This window comes from Corylus avellana, chromosome ca2, assembly GCF_901000735.1.
Source record: "Corylus avellana chromosome ca2, CavTom2PMs-1.0".
NCBI classification, from domain to species: domain Eukaryota; kingdom Viridiplantae; phylum Streptophyta; class Magnoliopsida; order Fagales; family Betulaceae; genus Corylus; species Corylus avellana.
Genome location: NC_081542.1, coordinates 7,285,037 through 7,302,777, shown reverse-complemented (window position 1 = coordinate 7,302,777; position 17,741 = coordinate 7,285,037). Strand labels below are relative to the sequence as shown.

At 35.3% G+C, this 17,741-nt stretch overlaps 2 protein-coding genes across 4 annotated transcripts; both read right to left on the bottom strand.

Annotated features, from left to right (window-relative positions):
* Positions 1-865: 865 nt before the first annotated feature.
* LOC132172109 (protein NDL1-like) lies at positions 866-6,624 on the bottom strand. Of its 2 annotated transcripts, none has more exons than XM_059583558.1 (11): positions 6,396-6,624; positions 6,141-6,240; positions 5,727-5,824; positions 5,523-5,620; positions 3,275-3,335; positions 3,109-3,195; positions 2,856-2,933; positions 2,724-2,780; positions 2,567-2,622; positions 2,177-2,312; positions 866-1,463 (listed from the first exon to the last, which is right to left on the bottom strand). In XM_059583558.1, the coding sequence occupies exons 1-11, from the start codon at positions 6,453-6,455 to the stop codon at positions 1,224-1,226; spliced, it is 1,071 nt and encodes a 356-aa protein (XP_059439541.1). In that variant the 5' UTR covers positions 6,456-6,624; the 3' UTR covers positions 866-1,223. The 2 variants fall into 2 exon arrangements, with proteins under 2 accessions (XP_059439541.1, XP_059439542.1); XM_059583559.1 differs by having other exon boundaries at positions 5,523-5,611.
* Positions 6,625-15,583: 8,959 nt separating this feature from the next.
* On the bottom strand, positions 15,584-17,741 carry LOC132171507 (uncharacterized). 2 transcript variants are annotated; one of them, XM_059582834.1, is made up of 3 exons: positions 17,701-17,741; positions 16,871-16,973; positions 15,584-16,757 (listed from the first exon to the last, which is right to left on the bottom strand). In XM_059582834.1, the coding sequence occupies exon 3, from the start codon at positions 16,704-16,706 to the stop codon at positions 15,786-15,788; it is 921 nt and encodes a 306-aa protein (XP_059438817.1). In that variant the 5' UTR covers positions 16,707-16,757; positions 16,871-16,973; positions 17,701-17,741; the 3' UTR covers positions 15,584-15,785. The 2 variants fall into 2 exon arrangements, with proteins under 2 accessions (XP_059438817.1, XP_059438816.1); XM_059582833.1 differs by lacking the exon at positions 17,701-17,741 and adding an exon at positions 17,218-17,578.

Below are 17,741 nucleotides of genomic sequence, written 5' to 3'. Positions count from 1 at the left end.
ACAGAGTTACAGGTACAAATTTTTTATTTGAAAGATCTAAACTACCCTTCAACAAAAATAAAAAAATAATTTGCGGTCCTCAAATTTTTTCTTTTTGGCTGAATCGGGGGTGGTCCGACAACACAATCTTCTTTTTTTTTAATTAAAAAAAAAAAAAATTAGTTGCTTCCACTTCACATTTGAGTTCACATTCTTATCAGGATTGAGAATCAATGCTATAAGTTAGGGCTAGCAAAACAAGTTCCCGTGTTGGTTTGTGTCAACCTGATTAATCTGCCAACTTATTTATGTTAACCCAAACACAACAAGTTTATGACGTAAATCCGTTGGACATAAACCATAATCCTAAAACTACGTGTCAGGTTCGTAAGTTAAATTGCCAGCTTGTTCAATGTATTGTAACCACATTAACATATTAATTTTAAGTATTTACTTTCATGATTAAGATAGATCATCATGATTAATATGTTATAGTCTTATCAATGGAATGCATAGAACAAAAGAAACAAGGTAAAGGTTCATAGAACAACGAAGGTGGAAGTAGATACTTGAAGGAGAGCACATCCCCTAAATCATGGACTGAGAGGTTGCTGTTGTGCTGAAAGGATTGAGTGGCTGCTAGGTTGTTGCCTTGTATTTGAGATACCTGTGTCTTCTTTCACTTTAACAAACATAATTTAAGGTTGATTTTTAGTTGTTTATATTAATATTTTTATGTTGTGAATAAAAGTTAATATGATTGAATCAAAATATAAGAAATATTTGTTTATTTTCTAAATTTAAAAGATTAAAGTCACTACTAGATATCAAAGCAATGCATGAGCAGCGACATATACATAAATAATGTGACCTTTCTAATTGGGTCAAAATACATCAATAAAAAAATTGCTTCTAGAGTTACAAACTAGTGCTTTTTGTATCCAATTTATGATTACAGACAAAAAATCTCTTCCTCAAAGAATAGTTCTACCTTCCATCTATATTATATTATATGTCCCTATTTTATCTACAATCAAATTTGAAAATTACATAAGTTCACTTCATCGTAATCACCAATAGCCTAACCCAATTGAACAGAATCAAAGAATATGCTATCGAGAAGAAATTACAAATCTATGATGGGCCATGGCTATATATATATGTGTGTGTGTGTGTGTGAAGCTGAGATACCACTGCCTCATGAGTGGCTCATATATCACTCCAAACAGTCACTTTCTTCTGCATCAAATTTCAACATCTACTCTGGTTTTGATGGGTTTAAGCTTGACACCCAGACTCTCTGGAGAGAGAAGTTCTGGTGCTATGCATGACTGGCTTGAAGGGCTAGTTGGGTTCGAGCCATTGCTTGATGAGGAAGCAAAATGTTGTTGTCTGTAGTAACCGAGCCCCATCAAGAAGAATTCAATAGGAATTAGCATAGCATATGGGTGCTCTTCTGTCACCAGTGAGCCACATGCTTGAACCTATCAAGTACACAAATAGGACTGTCACACAAGAAGTGAATACACTCAACTGAAAGTGAGGAGTAGAATAATAAAGATTGCATGATGACAAATAAATAATCGGGTCTTCTAATTTCCATTTAGAATATTATTTTTATTTGGGTATTTAATTTTATATTTTAAGAGTCGGTGTCTATTTAAGTGTTGTTTTGTACTTCAATGAGAACGTATTAGAATTGATAAATAAACAGATTTTGTTTGTTTGAGGTGTTTTTCTTGTGGTGAGACACCATTCCCTCGGTGTGATGTCAATTCATCTTTCCTATTTTTGATTTGTTTGCGTGACAATTCTTCCTGTGCTGCATCAAATAATGTGCCATACACATGGAGTGCTCTAGTTCTAAGTACAAAATCATTCAAAAGCAAGAAGCTGGATCAAATATATAAAAATAAAAGCAAGTTCTTCTTTGGATTACAGATTCTAAAAGATCAACATTGTTGTCTAGCTACTGGTCCAAAGTCAAAGGCTGCAAAAGTGCAGATAATCTACATTGATTTTACACTTGAATAAGATTGAGTTGATCCATAGTCCTAGGTGTCATTTTTTTTTTTACTTCTCTTTTCTTCTTCTGTGAAGGGTGCTATCCTCCTCAAGTTAGACTATACATGAATGTTATTCGATTACCATCATTCAAAGCTAAAGCAAGATAACGCATTGAGAAAGAGCATGCTACCTCAACAAGAGCACAGCTTTTTCTGCCCATTTTGGCACTCATATACACAGATTCAGCATGGAATTCGCTACTATCGCCTACAAAAATAAGTGTCTTGCACTGCAGCTTCGTCAAGCCCTTTGTAAGATCATGCCTCCTGAAAATAAACCATCTGATCAATACCAGGAGCATTGTTACATGCTATGCAATTTTTCTGGAATTTAGAAAGGCGGTAACAATACGCCAGCACAACTAAAATTCAATTTTACTTTGTTTTTTCAGCTCTATAGCAAGTATGTCAAATTCACGTTGGCACGACGAGGGTTGGGGCCTAACAAGTTCCACAAACAGGAAGCTAGGAAAATGAAAAACACTTGACAAAGCATGTCTATTGAATATACAAGATCTTACCCATTAATAGCTTGAAGGAAACGCATGACATTCAAACTTTGCCTTTCATCCAGTAACTGTAAATTTCAGAAAAAGGATCACAGCGGTTCAAAAAATATTGGCATTATTACCTAAATCAATACTATTGGCAAGAAATTGCTGAAAGAGATTTCCATACCCTTCTGAAAGCATGTATTATGTCAGATTCTGTCCCATGCACGCCACACCTAAGTTCCTACAAGATATCTCTGAGACTTATAACATATACCAATAGCAGAAAGTGCCCGAAGAATAAGGTGATGTGTAGTACCTTACTAAAGTAACGCTGGAGGAGGCATTCCTTCAATACACCACACATACCATAAAAGTACAATAAGTTCAACAATACCTGCAAAAGTATAGTTCATAAAATCTTTAGGAAACCTCACACGAAATGAGTATACAGTATTTTTACCCCCTTTTATAAACTTCATTTGATAAAAAAAAGCAATGACTTGGCGGATTGCAGCTGTAAGCTCAAACCATCATGTTTAATGAATTATTGAGCTGATATCATTATTCACCTTGTTGTAGAGCCATTCAGTCCATGAGGGTGCTTTACAAAGAGGGGATACAAGAATTAACCCAAGCACCCGCTCTGGATATTTCATCTGCCACATGGAAAAAAACACAACTTACAAAAGAAGAATATCACAGCAAATAAAAGGCAGCTGAATTTTACCAACTTACTGCAAAGAGAGTAAGGACGTAAGCACCAGCTGTTACACCTAAGCACAGAACCTCTTTCAGCCTGAAGTAGAAATATCGTCAATAAGTGCTAAAGAAAACTGCAACTAACAACAGAGGAAGAGATATCTCGCTCAACATTGCCGGTTTAAAAGGCTAATTTTAGGATAGATATTCTAACTTTCTCACAGAACTTATGCAGATGAAACATGCATGTCCCTTGACTTCACATACAACCAAAAATGCATTAAAGATGACAAAATACCAAATCTAATGCCTGCTTAATAAATATAGCAGGTAAATTTTATTCAGGAAACACTGAGTGTAGAATTGACTAAAATTAACCTCCATGTATTACTAGAACTAAAAAGCACCTAGTTTAGTAGTAAATGAGACGAAGGAAAAATTGGAAACCAAAATAATTGGATGTTACTGGGGCTGTCTGGTCATGACATTACATGATATATAATCCCACATACATCAGAAAAAGATTCACATAGCCATGGTTTTGCAAACTTAGCATCAATCCCATTAAATATTTTAGCCTTCCTAAGCCTCCTTTACATGTTGGAGTATCCATCATCAAAACGCAAAACCTTTAGGTACCTACTCTTAGGCATTTATACCGAAATCAAAGCCAAGAGGGACTTATGGCACAGCCAACAGGAGTCTTGAGACCCCTAACTGCCGGGCTCAAAGTTACACAAATATTGGAGCCAAGAGGACTTGAGGCACAAACAACAGGGGTATGCATTATTTTTTGTTAACTAAACAAAATAATTAAAAAATAAAAATAAAAAATGCAAAGGGGGCACAAAACAAGGACACAATAAGTTACTTGAGATAACCACCTTAGGTACGATGTGCAAATCACATCTAAGAACTAGATTGGGGATATTGGCAATCTATTAACCCTCCAAGCTAAAGGGGCAAATACCACCCTCAAGAAGTTGAACATGAACATGATTCAATGGCAGGGTCATCTTCTTCATTGCAGCAAGCATCAATCTCATTCAAAGCATCCTGGGCCCACCCTCAAAAAATCTACCAGCAAACCTTGCCTTGCAGAAGATCAGGTTGGTATACTAAAAAGTATAAGATCTATGTGCCTTGGACTTAGACAAGCTGAATCATGATGAACAAATCAAATAGAAAGGAAAAATATAGGGGACAATAAGGTGGCAGACGTTACAGAGTTTGCTAAGTATTCAACAGCATGTGTTGCACTTCTATTACTCCCTCCATTCCATAATGAGTGACTCAATTGAGAAATGTGCAAGTTTTAGGGAAAAAGAATCAAGACTAACGCATTGTCAAATTCTCAATAAACCTTTCCAAAATGATCCTCTCAAAAACTAATGACTATTGTGGGTATAATTAAGGGTATTGTGCAAAAGTAATGAAAATTAATATTTTGACATTTGGAGATGGACATACATTTTGGGACAAGCAAAAATGCAATTTTGAGCCTATCATTACAGGGTGGAAGGAGCATAATGTTTTCGCTAATTAACAAAATCTCTGCATAACTGGGTTACATCCCTGGATCTAATTCTGCAGTGTCAAGTACAACCCTATTTAGTCATGCTGCAGTGATAGCAAACTGAAGTAATCGGCACAGGCTACTATCAATACATTTGTTTTTCTGACTGCCTTCAGCTTTGAAAATATATTTGCTCCTTGGTTCCCCTGTTGTTATACTTCAACTTATTATGAAAATCCCTTGATATGAAGTTATCCATACATATTTCTAAATTTCTGCCATTAGCACAATCCAGTATGGCTATGAAGTCAAGGAAAACTTTGCCTGGTAAGAATGAGTCATCTGCCCTTACATTCCAGCAAACTTATTATGAAAATCTCCAGATTCCAAGGTATGATAACTCTTTAGTTGGAACTCTCTGATATCAAAACACAATAATAGGCTAGAAAAACGTGGAAGATACTTCCCATTTGCATATAAGAAAGAAAAAAAGAAAACTAAAAGGATAAATTCATAAGCTGATACCAATCAGTATGCCACACTCCTATTCCAAATGAAACCGAGGGACGACAGATTGAATAAAAATAACCAAACAAAACAAACTCCGTAAGGAAAATAAGCTGAGAGATCGAACTCATCAGGCTGTCAATATAATGAGAATTAAAGCCCCACCGTTCCCTTTTTGAGTCCCATTGCCACCAACAGAAAAAGAAAATAATAGTAAAATATATAATTCCAAACTAGTATAAGAGAACAATATTAACATACCCGAAATAATCAAGCACTTCGGCTACCTGGTCTGCAAGATCGTCCACGCTAAACAATGGAACATCTGAAGAAATGGAATCAGCTCCCACCTGCAACGACTTTTGAACAAATGGAAGAAACAGACTCCATTAATATCATCAAAAGAAAGAATTTTGCAATGCAACACTTATACGATAGCTAAATAAATGCATGGCTGATACTGACCTCATGGCCTGGGGCATCAATGTGGTAAATGCAGAAGTTATGAAGGAGCAAAGAAGCTGCATCGGGGCAAAAGAAGAGGCCTTGGAAACAAGACATGTCTGTGTAAACCCAACAAACAGTAAATACCCAGAAACTAGAAAACATTATCATTTCTAACAAATTTGGATTGAACAACAACAAAAACCAATAAAACCCCAGAAAGCAAGCAACACTAGCCTGACATTGAAAACTCAAATCTTGGAGTGAAACACAGAGACCCATTAAAAATAACTTCAATATATGAGGATTAAGCACCGTTTCTCGGTAAATTAAAGCTTCATTCACTGTAAGCACATTTGGAATTGAAATGCTGGAACCCACCAAATACAAAAATTAGTATCAACCATTAAAATGAGTACAATAACTGAAGCATACAATTGAGACCAACATCTGGGTATGTTATCAAAGCAGGCTTTTCTTGGTCCCCGCTTACAAACACAGAGATTGAACCTTTGCTTGTCTTCACCACACACTCCTGCAAAAGCACATTAAGCACAAACCAAAAAAATATATATATATATACTCAAACTGTCAACAAAGAAAGAAAAGCGAAAGAATACAGACTAGAAGTGAAGAATGAATTCTGCATTGAAGAAAAGAAAAAAAAGAGAAGAAATTTATGTGTCTTACCTTCCCTCCTAAAGGTAACATATCAATATCAATGGAAACTGAGTCACTCGACTCGCCCATAACTCAGTCCTTTACTCCCACAGCAAATAGCAAACACAGAATACCAACTCACTGAGTCAGCGTTTCAACAGCACAATGCAAAACTTTGTCAAGCACTCGCTTCTTCTACTTCTTGCATCTTCGTTCCCAAGCTTGGAGATTCATCTAAATTACAGAAACACCCTTGCAATAGTACCATAACTACAACAGTGAGGTTACTTCGGTTGAGCACAATGACGATTTTGTCGGCCTTCAACCCTTTGACTCCCTTGTCTTTTAGTCGGTTTTGCGTTACCAAAGTGACCGTTAGAGTGGATAAAACGGTCAGCTGGAAAACTGATAGGGGCAGCCTCTGGTGAAGGACACCGTTAAGGCGCTGAAACGACGCCGTCTATAGAGCTAAGAGTAAAAGGAGAAAAGGGGAAGTGGACTTGTGAGGTAATACAATGGTAGAGCATGGGCTCCATAGTAATTTGGAAGAGGCATCGTACAGCTGTATGACACCTGGAAGCACAAAAAGGAATACTTCAGAGTTAATCTGTCGCAGTGCGCCAGCTCATCACTGGCCTCTTTCTTATTTTGGCAAGGAAGTACTCTTTGATGGATAAAACCTCGTAAACGAGGTTATTTTCATTTTTCACGGTCGGGTTGTTTTTTCCCTCTCGTTATTATGAAAAGGTAAATTAGTTTTTTTTTTTTTTTTTTGGTTATATTTGAAAAGGTAAATTAGTTAAAACTAAAGAAATGTCTTTAGGCTAGTTTTTTTTTTTTTTTTAATTGAATAAGAGAAAAAAAAAAAAAAAAAAGGCTACTCTTATCCAAATGGAAAAGAGAATTAAAGATTATGCCTTTAGGCTTTTTAATCACACATTTTTTTCTCTCGAATATAGTTTTTTTCCTAAAAGTTTAGTAGATAATTTGTTAGATATCATATATAAATTAATATGGTTGATAAATTGTTTATACTAGCAAAATTTTAAAAAATATTTATATGGAAAAAAAAGGAATGAGAGAAAAGATGCAATTCAATACTTTCAATTATATTATGAGAAAGTTTGCTCCAAACTTCTTCTTTTTTTTAAAAAATATATATAATCAAGATTGTTAGGCCGTCTTTTCTTTATTGGCTTGAATGTTGCTTTGATATATATGGTACTAAAAAAAAAATTAATGGTTGACAATGTGAGAGTATGAAGAGGTCTAAAGGAAAAAAAAAATTAGAAAAAAAAAATGGTGAAAAAATAAATAGTATGCTAGGGTTGAGATTAAAAGAGGAGATAATGTGAAAATGCCCAATATGATATTGGATATACAATTATACATACTAAGAAGTGGGTTAACATTGAGATCATGATTATAGAAAATGTGGGTTTTATGTTCAAAAATTATGTGCGAGATAATAATGGAAGAGCGACAGTTTGAGATAATTATGTTTAAAAATTTTAGTTTTTAATTTTTTTTATTTTTATAATTGGTGAGTGAATGGTGCTCACAAAATTTGGTGAACATTGTAGCAGCTCACAAATGTTGCAGCATTTTGCTGTCCCATTTTAGCATCTTGGCTAGCCAAAATAACATTTGGGTAGCCGAACGAGAATATTCTAATAGAGTAACGCTACACCTACAGCTAGTCTACAACTCTTTTTTTAACTTGTTGACACGTATATGCATATTATAAAAGAGTTATAAACGAGTTGAAAGGTTAATATTTTTCTTATTAATTGACGAAACGGGATTCAAGCAATAAGTATAGATTATTAGAGGTAATGATGGGTTAAATTGAGGGGCAAATAGACATGAATGATGAATGCATCTCACAAAGTGCTTAAGAGCTTGGGACATCGCCGGTCTGCCACTCGTGATCCAAACGCGTTTTTGAACGATAATCACGGCCGGCCACTGCATTAATTGTTCTACGTAGGTACAACAACAAAATTCACTTTGAAAAAGATGTCTACAACTCCACAAATGTTTTTTTTTTTAGAGGCAATTCCAATTCCAATCTACTTAGAGAATAACTTCAATCTTTCTTGGTGTAAACCGAGTGCAAGCATTTTAGTTTGAAACACCAAAAAATAATATAACCCTTTATACCAAATAATTTTTCTTCTCTTGACAAAATACTCATTAATAAAACTACTGGATCCACCATCTTAGTTGGCGATCCATCTTAGTTGGCTTTTGGGACTCCAGTGTTAAGGATTCGAAAGTAGATGGGGATTTGGAGGTGAGTGGTGGACGTTGGGCTAGAATTAATGGATGCGATTGAATTTTTTTTTTTTTTTTAATCAAAGGGGAAAAATGGGAAATGGTTACAAATTGGGGGTCTCTCCCACTCTTAATCCAAAGGGAGAGAGAAAAATGAATACGCGGAAATGCTTCCAAATACATTGTGAGAAGCGGTTCATTTAGCAACCGAATGTATTCTCGAGTTACCATATCTTGAGACTTTCAATGCGGTCTAGTAACAGAGCCACGTTGAGCTTTGGGGGTGCCACAGCACCCTTGAAGATTAAAAAAAAAAAAAAAAAATTCTTTTTTTTCCTACCTAAGTTCCACACTCGTGGCACCTCCAAAAATAATAATAATAATAAAAATTATTTTTCTTTTCTCCTACTCTAAGCTCAATTCCTAATCTAAGTGGTCTTGTAATTTGGATATTTTGGTTATTAAATGTTGAGAATATTGGTTGTTAGAATTTAAACATTTAATTGGAGAATTTGATGCAATTCTAGGCTCAATTCCTCATTATATTTAAGTACCAGGGATTTGAAAAAGAAGAAAAGAATAGGAAAAAGTACAAATTCATTACATGATGCAAACAAAAAAAAAAAAAAGAGCAGCCCCTACAATATGAATTGTCTGGCTCTGCCACTGACGTGGTCCAACTAGCAAACTGCAAAAGATGCAAGTGAATATCAACTATCATATCTATTATATTTGGTATTTTTATCTAATATGTAAAATATTTATTGAAGACTATAAAAATGAATTTTTACCCTCCCCCCCTCAACCGATAAATCTGCTTATCCATATCCACATCAAGGAATAGTTCCGTGATGAATATATTTGATTGCCTGTCGTGAGAATCGGCTGAATGGTATAAATTATGATGCACAAGTGTATTAATTACTTGAACAAAGATGGCACAAAAAGTTCCTCCTTGACCATTTGCTTTCCCTTATAAAATTATCATTGTTTGATGCCTCTATTAAAGTCTCTAACCAAAATATTGGTATCTTTTGGGGCTCATAATTTGTCAGTTCAATCCTTGAGAGCTCCCCTCATGATCCTGTCATCATTTCTCTAATTATCTATAGTTTGTTAATGTATTCGGTTAAGTGTTTTTTGCCATCTCATAACTCTAGTTTGGTGAATATTTTTTTGATTTATTTATTTATGTGGATATAATTTAAGTTAAGATGATAATGAAATTAATCTTGGTTTAGGGGTTTTAATGACGTCACCGATCTGAAATTATTTTTTGCACTTTTTTTATTTATTATTATTTTTTTCTTTAATCTGAAGTCACCTAAAATGAAAATTACGTGGAATCAGGAGATTGCTATGGGGACAGCTCAGCTCACGGGAGTGATAACAGGAAATGTCCGTTGCAGAACCGACATAAAAATGCACCGCAACCAATCTTAACACGCGTGCGTGGGGAGTTAGGGAGGGGTGAACGTCAAGTCACGCGAATTTGTCGCGCACGTTGTGACGCGCGGGTGGTCCTATTATTGCACATGGGTGGGGTTGAATTTTGGAATATTTTTCTTTTTCTTTTTCTGGAATTTTGCATTCCTACAAAACCGCATCTTTGTACTAACACTTCCACTGAATGCTGGCGCTTGCCTGGAAAAGGATATTTTGATCTCAAATAAAATCCATATTGCAAATATATATATATATATATATATATTTTTTTTTTTGTGTGAATATTTTACACCCTTTTTCGGTGGGAAATGATTTTTTTTATATATATATATATATATATTATTGTGCTAGAAAAAATAAATTTGAGTATATCAATACTATTTTGGGTCAAAATTGTATTAATACAAATTATACAATTACAATAATTTTTCAATATCAATTATGAAGATGGAGTTTATAAATTAAAATGTGTCGCAATAACACCATTGTATTAGAGCTTATTCAAATATTGAATTTCTTATGGGATTTTTCCACAAATCATTTTTGAAAATTAATGTAGGTGTCAAATTGGTCCATGTGTTTTTAATTTGAGCATTTATCCCAATAAAACCTTCTAACGTTAGGATATTTTGCAGAGAATGGTGTTGGAGAGTACGAGGACGTATATTGAGAAGATCCACACGAATGAGATGAGTAAGATTCACATGAAAACCTTTTATCAAGCTTTTAGGTATGTCTGCTTTATTTATCACACTCTATGGTCTATACTCACATAGAATGCTTTGTATAATGATGTGAACTATACTTTTGTACAAATTGAGTTTTTTGAAGATGAATGATTCCTGCTATAATTTTTGTAAATTTATACATTAAAAGAAATTGATTAATGACATCATATGACATGGCTATCATGGGAAATATAAGTGAACAATCTGGGTCATGTGCATATTGGTATATGGTCTAAACCCTTTGGTCGAAGTTTAAGTTGTTTGCCTTTGATCCAACAGCTGAAAGTGACCAGTGCAACCATTTACAGATGGTGGTCGTACCTTACGATTCTACTAGTTATGTGGATCACTCGATGACGGACTCGGCTGGACAATTAGTGGTGGCTGGCAATTGTACCTCATCGAGGAACTGGTGTTGTACCTCATTTATCTTATCCTTATTTTGGTAGGTTATGATATGACTAGCTATTATATGATGTGATTCAATTGTAATGGATATCTTGTGGTCTAAAAAGATGTTTTTCTTTTGTTGCATTGCCCTCTTATCAGGGGGTTCTACTCCTAGTAACTCTTCGACTTATTTCTTTAATAAATAAGCTTAGGAAGATTATGGTGATATTCTGAGTTATTTATCAGTTAATTAATTTCGAGAGAGTTACACTATATTTTTATAAGTCCTTTTAGGAGTATTTTTGGAGTTATATAACTTGCTAGAGAGTTTGATATAAAGCAACTTAAAAAAAGAAATACAAGAGATAGGAGACCTCCAATATACTTGGTTATACACTAAATAATCATCTTAGGTTCACTCAAATCAATCACTTTTAGAAGATTCTCTATATGAAAACTATACACATCAATCCCTTAATGGCCATTAATTGCAAGAAGGAAAGTCACGTCCTACAAGAAAAATTACACACCATTGACATCGATGTTATTATGTTGGACATAGAGTCTTTCCTATTAAAAGTGGTGCACATGAGGTACGCACGATTGATTCTCTCCCCTTAAAATATTTCACTAACTTAAGTATTGGAAGTTTTTTGCCGCCCCCCTCAATATCTTTTCCTTTGTTTTGCAGGTGATCCACTACCGGTCTGATTGTCTAAAATTTTACTCCAACCGCTGGCGACGAACGTGGAAAAGCTTAAACATGTATTACAAAAGAACCTTACTATTCTTCTATCTCCCATTAATCTCTTTTTAAATTCACCATTAAATTTGTATCACCCACATAGTAAATAGTAAATTTGAAATAAAATATAGATGGAAATAGATGAAAATGAAAAAAGTAGCATTTCCCATTAGGTAAAAGATAAGCTAGTAGATCTAGGTAAAAGGGGGAGACGTCTGTATCTACTGGGCAAACAGGAAAAGTGCCAATATTTATCGGGTAAAAGGCCTGATAGATGGAAAGTTGTCGTTGTAAAATGTGTCCAATTTTTCAGAATGAACGGTGGAGATTGCATCGATATTCTGGCAAGATACATGAAGTAAAAATAGTGAGAAGATAAAAATTAAAGGTTCAAATTGTGTTTAAAAAAAAAAAAAAAAAAAAAATGGTAACAAAACAGTTCTGCTCTTTCTGTTACTCGAATTCAACAACAGGGATATGCCCGAAAAAAAAAAATTAACAGCAGTAAATGTCGGTGGGAGATGAAAAGGTCGCATTCAGGAGCATGCAGATTTAATGTACAAGTATTTATGTTCCTCACGAGCATTGGCTTTCTCTCACACAAAGTGGTCAGAAGCTCTCATAAAAGGAGACAGTAAATGGAGAATGCTCAAGAACATTATATGTATTTATGTCCAAGATTGTCAATGTGTAATCTTTGGCATCACGGGAATCTTCATTTCATTCACAAAACATGACTCAGGTAAATTTAATGGACCATCTTAATCTCTATAATATGAAAAAACACTAAGGAAATTGATCATCTAGTTTGAACACATCCATAATTCTTTAATTATAGAATTCATACTGCTTAGACAATGGATTGTCATTATCCAAATATTCTTCTGGAGTCACAGACAAAAGGACAGTTACAAACAGTAAAAGAGGCTTTTAACTAATAATTGGTTTTCTTTGGAGTCCAATAACAGCCTGTAAGATGGGAAAAAACACAAACATCATTGACAATCAAATCTCCTGATTACTTACCATTCTCCTGTTTACAAATTGTGTAGACTATTTTCTTTCCAAGACAGATATTCTTCTGTGTGTGTGGCAGAGTACTTCAAGGACAAATAGGAACTGTGTGTCCATATCTAAAGAGACAGAAGCCCACAGGCCAACCTGAAAGTGAACAGATAGATTCTGAAATCTAAATCATAGAATACCATGTTTTACCATATAATTAACCTTACAAAAACTACTCTAGCACCAAGAAAAGTACTAGAACAATCCCCTTCAACAAAGAGATCACTTAAGACCAACCATGGCATCGAGAAGTTCAATTTGCATAGGCTGCAGTTCTTTAAAACTGATACACCAATCATAAGTTGAAGAATTCTAGTCTCTGCTTTGAGTCTACAAGCAGGATTAGCAGGAAATTTGTGACATCCCATGCTTTTCTGAGGTTTCCAACACCACAATAAGTTTCGAGGGGGCAATAATTAGAGAAATAAATAAAAACTTTTAGGCAGCCAGTGGCGGACTTCTTGGAACTACATAATGAACAGGAAATAGCAATGCAGAGAGTGTTTAGGTTTATCTAAGGTACCAAAAGAAAGTAAGGAAACTCTGAAGGACATTGCAGTGTGTAACTTTAACGAACATGCTTAAACCTCACACAAGTAAGAGTTGGGATAAAGATTAGGTAAGAATAATTTCTTTAGCAAACATACAAGATTAACAATTAACTAATCACAACTTAAATCACTTGCCAAACTCCCCTTTCTCCCCTCCTCTTTTCAGTTTTCAGGGAAAGTACCTGCTGACTTGAACTTTATCAGCATGTCTTAACATTCATTATTTTCAGCCTAAACTGCTTAAATTCCCACAAATGAATAACAAAGAATGAGCTAATGCAGGAGTTGTAGTTTAAGAGGACACTAACATTCTCTCAACTCTTTTTGTGACAATTTTAGGAAAACACTAGTCATATCCGCGCTATACTCTAAAAGGACTAGTCAAATTACAATTGGAACTCCCTATAATCATGTATAAAATAGAGTATCACCTGGTAAGGAACCAATATGGGACTTAACACTCATAAGCACCTTATAATCTACTCAATGTGGGTAATTCATCTTTCCAACATGAAACTAACTTTTTGGAGTTCACAATCTCCCTTACTCAAATCTATGATGTTCTCGTCAAGGTCAAGGCCCATGTCATGCAGTTTTCCAGCTCTACACAATATTACTAAGTAGCTCTGATACCACTTGTGATGATCCAAGAAAAGCTATAACCATATCTGCGTTTTTACTCCAAAAGGACTAGTCACATTACAATTGGAGCTCCCTAGAATCACTTATAAAGCCTACTCTTACGTAATAAGAAGCCAATGTGGAACTTAGCAACTATGAGCACCTTTATAATCTAATTCATTTTTCCAATGTGAGACTACTTTCTAAGCTGTTACAGTTTTGCTTCAACAACCATCTATCCACCACTCTACAATCTAGGACAGCTGCATGCTACTCCTCTTCTACTTCAGCCAAGGCCAAGAAAACCATATTATTTTCACTTATTCATTCTCCATACGTTTTCATTCTAATATTTTGTTCTGTAAATTTACAGAATTTTCCAAAGAAATTTAATCTCGAATTTAGCCCACATTCACACTTTATGCAACAAACATAATGCCAGAAATTACCTGCCATGTGTTACATTCCTGCAGTAATTGAGAATGATATTTATCTTCTTCTGTCAATTGTGGTTGGTTACTGGGGACAAGAGAACTCTTCTACATATGAAATTAATTTCAATTTAATATTCTAATGTGAAAAAAAAAAAGAAAAAAAAAAGAAGAAAAAATCAAATAATTTCCATGACTTTTTAATTCCAGTGCTCTTTTGTTTATGCTTGTACAAAAGTTCCTGAGTCTTAAAAATCCAATAACCTTTGTTATCATGAAGTTTGACATAGGAAATGAACCTTGTTGATGCTTCCAAAACTATTGTACCTTTTTTTTCCTTCTTCTTCCAGCCACAGATTAATTAATCATGGAAATAACAACAATATTTCCCCTCTATAGTAAATTACGTTTTAGGGAGCAAAAGAATATGTTGCCACCAGTTAGAATGGACATTTAAACCTCACGTGGTTAAGATGTTGGGCGACGGCTAAGTTAGGGCATCATACCTGCATTGATGGATTGTTGGCCATAAGAAGATAAATCATATGCAGAAGTACCCATGCCAGTTAAACCAAGGAAATGGGCGGGAAAATTAGGGATTTAGTGCCTGTTTCATGGAAGCCAAACATGTATCCATACTGAATTCATCTTTGCTGTAGCACCATATCTTCAGCTCCTATAACAAAAAGAATTTGAACCCAAGTAATAGTTGTTTGCCAAGAGGGAAATGCTGAAATAGGTCTAGTTCTTTAATATTGATTTTGACTTAAAATGAAGGGCATACTCACAGTAAAGGCACACCAGCTTCAGACATTGCTGATGAAGAGAGCTCTCAATGCAACAAGTTAGAAAGATACACCAAACTACACTGCTGGTTGCATGAATAAACTTGAAGGGTAACAAAGAGAAGCTTTAGATGATCACTATTTGAATAAAATTCCCAATAAAAACAATGAAATTTACAATGTAGGAAGGATATACAGCCAAGTAATATCAAAATTATCTCTAATCTATGAATGGTTCATGTCACGGAAGAGGGAAAAGGACAAGAAGAAAAGAAATGGACCATGTAATTAAATTTAGTGAAATCCGATCACAGAGTTTATAAAAATCAACACTCACTAAAAGCTTCTGTTAGCACTCAATGAAGAATCTATTAAATCTCTCTATTCATTCTTCCAAGCATACAAAATCAGCGAGAAACCTAGACATTGTGATTTAGAATCTGAAAATCTCTGCGAGAAAGACAATGGCATTAGACTTGGATCGGCAAGGGGCTGGCTAGCCCATAACTTCTCAGCCGAGAGGCATGTCTGGAACATAAAAACAGCATTTCCAAGTGATGCACCAAAGAGCCAATTATGAACATCCCACAAAACTTCTATGGCAAGCCCATCAACCAGAATGGTATGATTCCCCCGGAACTTCCACCGAAGCCGCTTCACCTGCATTACGGGCTTGCTATCTACGCGGATCACCAGGCACGGATCATTGACATTAAAAGTGTCACATTCGATGACAAGATCGTGAATTTGACCATTATCACAAAATTGAGCCTTGGTACAGAACACTTTCTTGCCAAAAATATGCTCTCTCTTCGCAATGAAAACAGCATTAGAAGGCACGGGGCTGGCACTAGTTTTCTTGAAAGCTTCTTTTCTCAAATCCCCAAGAAGGAGAACCATTTGCCGATCAACGAGAACCGCAACATAAAATCCCTCCAAAGGCTCAGGCCCGGGTCCGAATTTCGCCGAAGAAAGGTCCCAATATATATCAATTTTACAAGAATAGGCTTCTAAACTCTTGGATCCTCTTCTCTTGGAGAACAGCCAGGGTTTAATATCAACCTTACAGAGACACTGATTTGACGAATCGTCGATCCCAACTCCAAGGCCTTGACCCATCAAATTCTTACTCCATGTGATAGTAATCAAACAAGACCGGCCACGTAAACGGCATTGATAGACACAAGTAACTAAATTCTGGGCAGCCCTAGTAGAGTTCGATGAGGAAGAATCAGCAACTTGAACCCCATTTTCACCAAAACAAGATGGGAAATCTCTCATCTTCACACCAAGAACTTGCATTTACTAATCCTAAAATTTCTTTCTGGTTTCTTGACAAATAGTTGGTACCCACTTTGGGAGTCGAACGAAAAAAGAAGAAGAAAAAACAAAGACAAATGGAAAGGACTCAGAAAATAGGCAACTCAAAAACGAAACCAACATAGAAAGCAAGAAGAGACCATTACCTCAAACTGATCAGAGACAAAATCAAAAACCCATCTCAGAAGTGCTCCCAAATCTGCTTCTCAAGCGCTGATTTGAACTGGGTATGGACTCTTTGATGCATTTCTGAGGCAATTAATCCAAAAGTTCATAGAAAGCACTATAATGTGCACATCTAAATTGAAGACAAATTTTGGGAATGTGTAGGGAGTAAATAACTAGAAACAGAGAAGCAGACAAGAAAAAGTAGAGTTGTTTCACTGTCAAAACCTCTGCCAAAACCACACAAGAATTAAAACAAAAAAAAAGGACGCAGACCCACCAAGAAACATTTAAGAAAGAAGGGAATAGAGATAAAATGCAAATATACCCCAAGATGGCGACCGCTTAAATAGTCCCAATCAAGGTGATGGAGACAAAAACGGTATTGGATCAAGTAGCAACTGGGTATTGCTGGAAAGGCTGGGTTTTGAAGATTACTCTACACTGAACGGAAAAAAGCATGCCCTTTCTCATATTCTCTCTCTCTATCTAAAGGACTTTCCTTTTAGCTGACATACCCACATGAGAAAGTGAGACAACAAATTTACTAACAAACAGAGACTCAACTCAGAGCTTAGTCTCTCTCACATTTTGGATAGAGAGATTTGCAAAGATTTCTGAGATTTGATGGTTAAAACATTTAACATAAAACATATATATGCGTATGTATGCTTGTGTAGTTTTACGTGTTTGTGTATTTTAGCGTCTCACCTTTGTGAAGTATTTAAAGGTAGGAAAGGAGAGAAAAAGGAAGGGTCTGAGAATTGGGATTCATGACATGCGAGCACGATGATAAATCATGTATGCATACCTAATTTTCATTCTTGCGTGTTGAAAAAGACAAATGCTTTG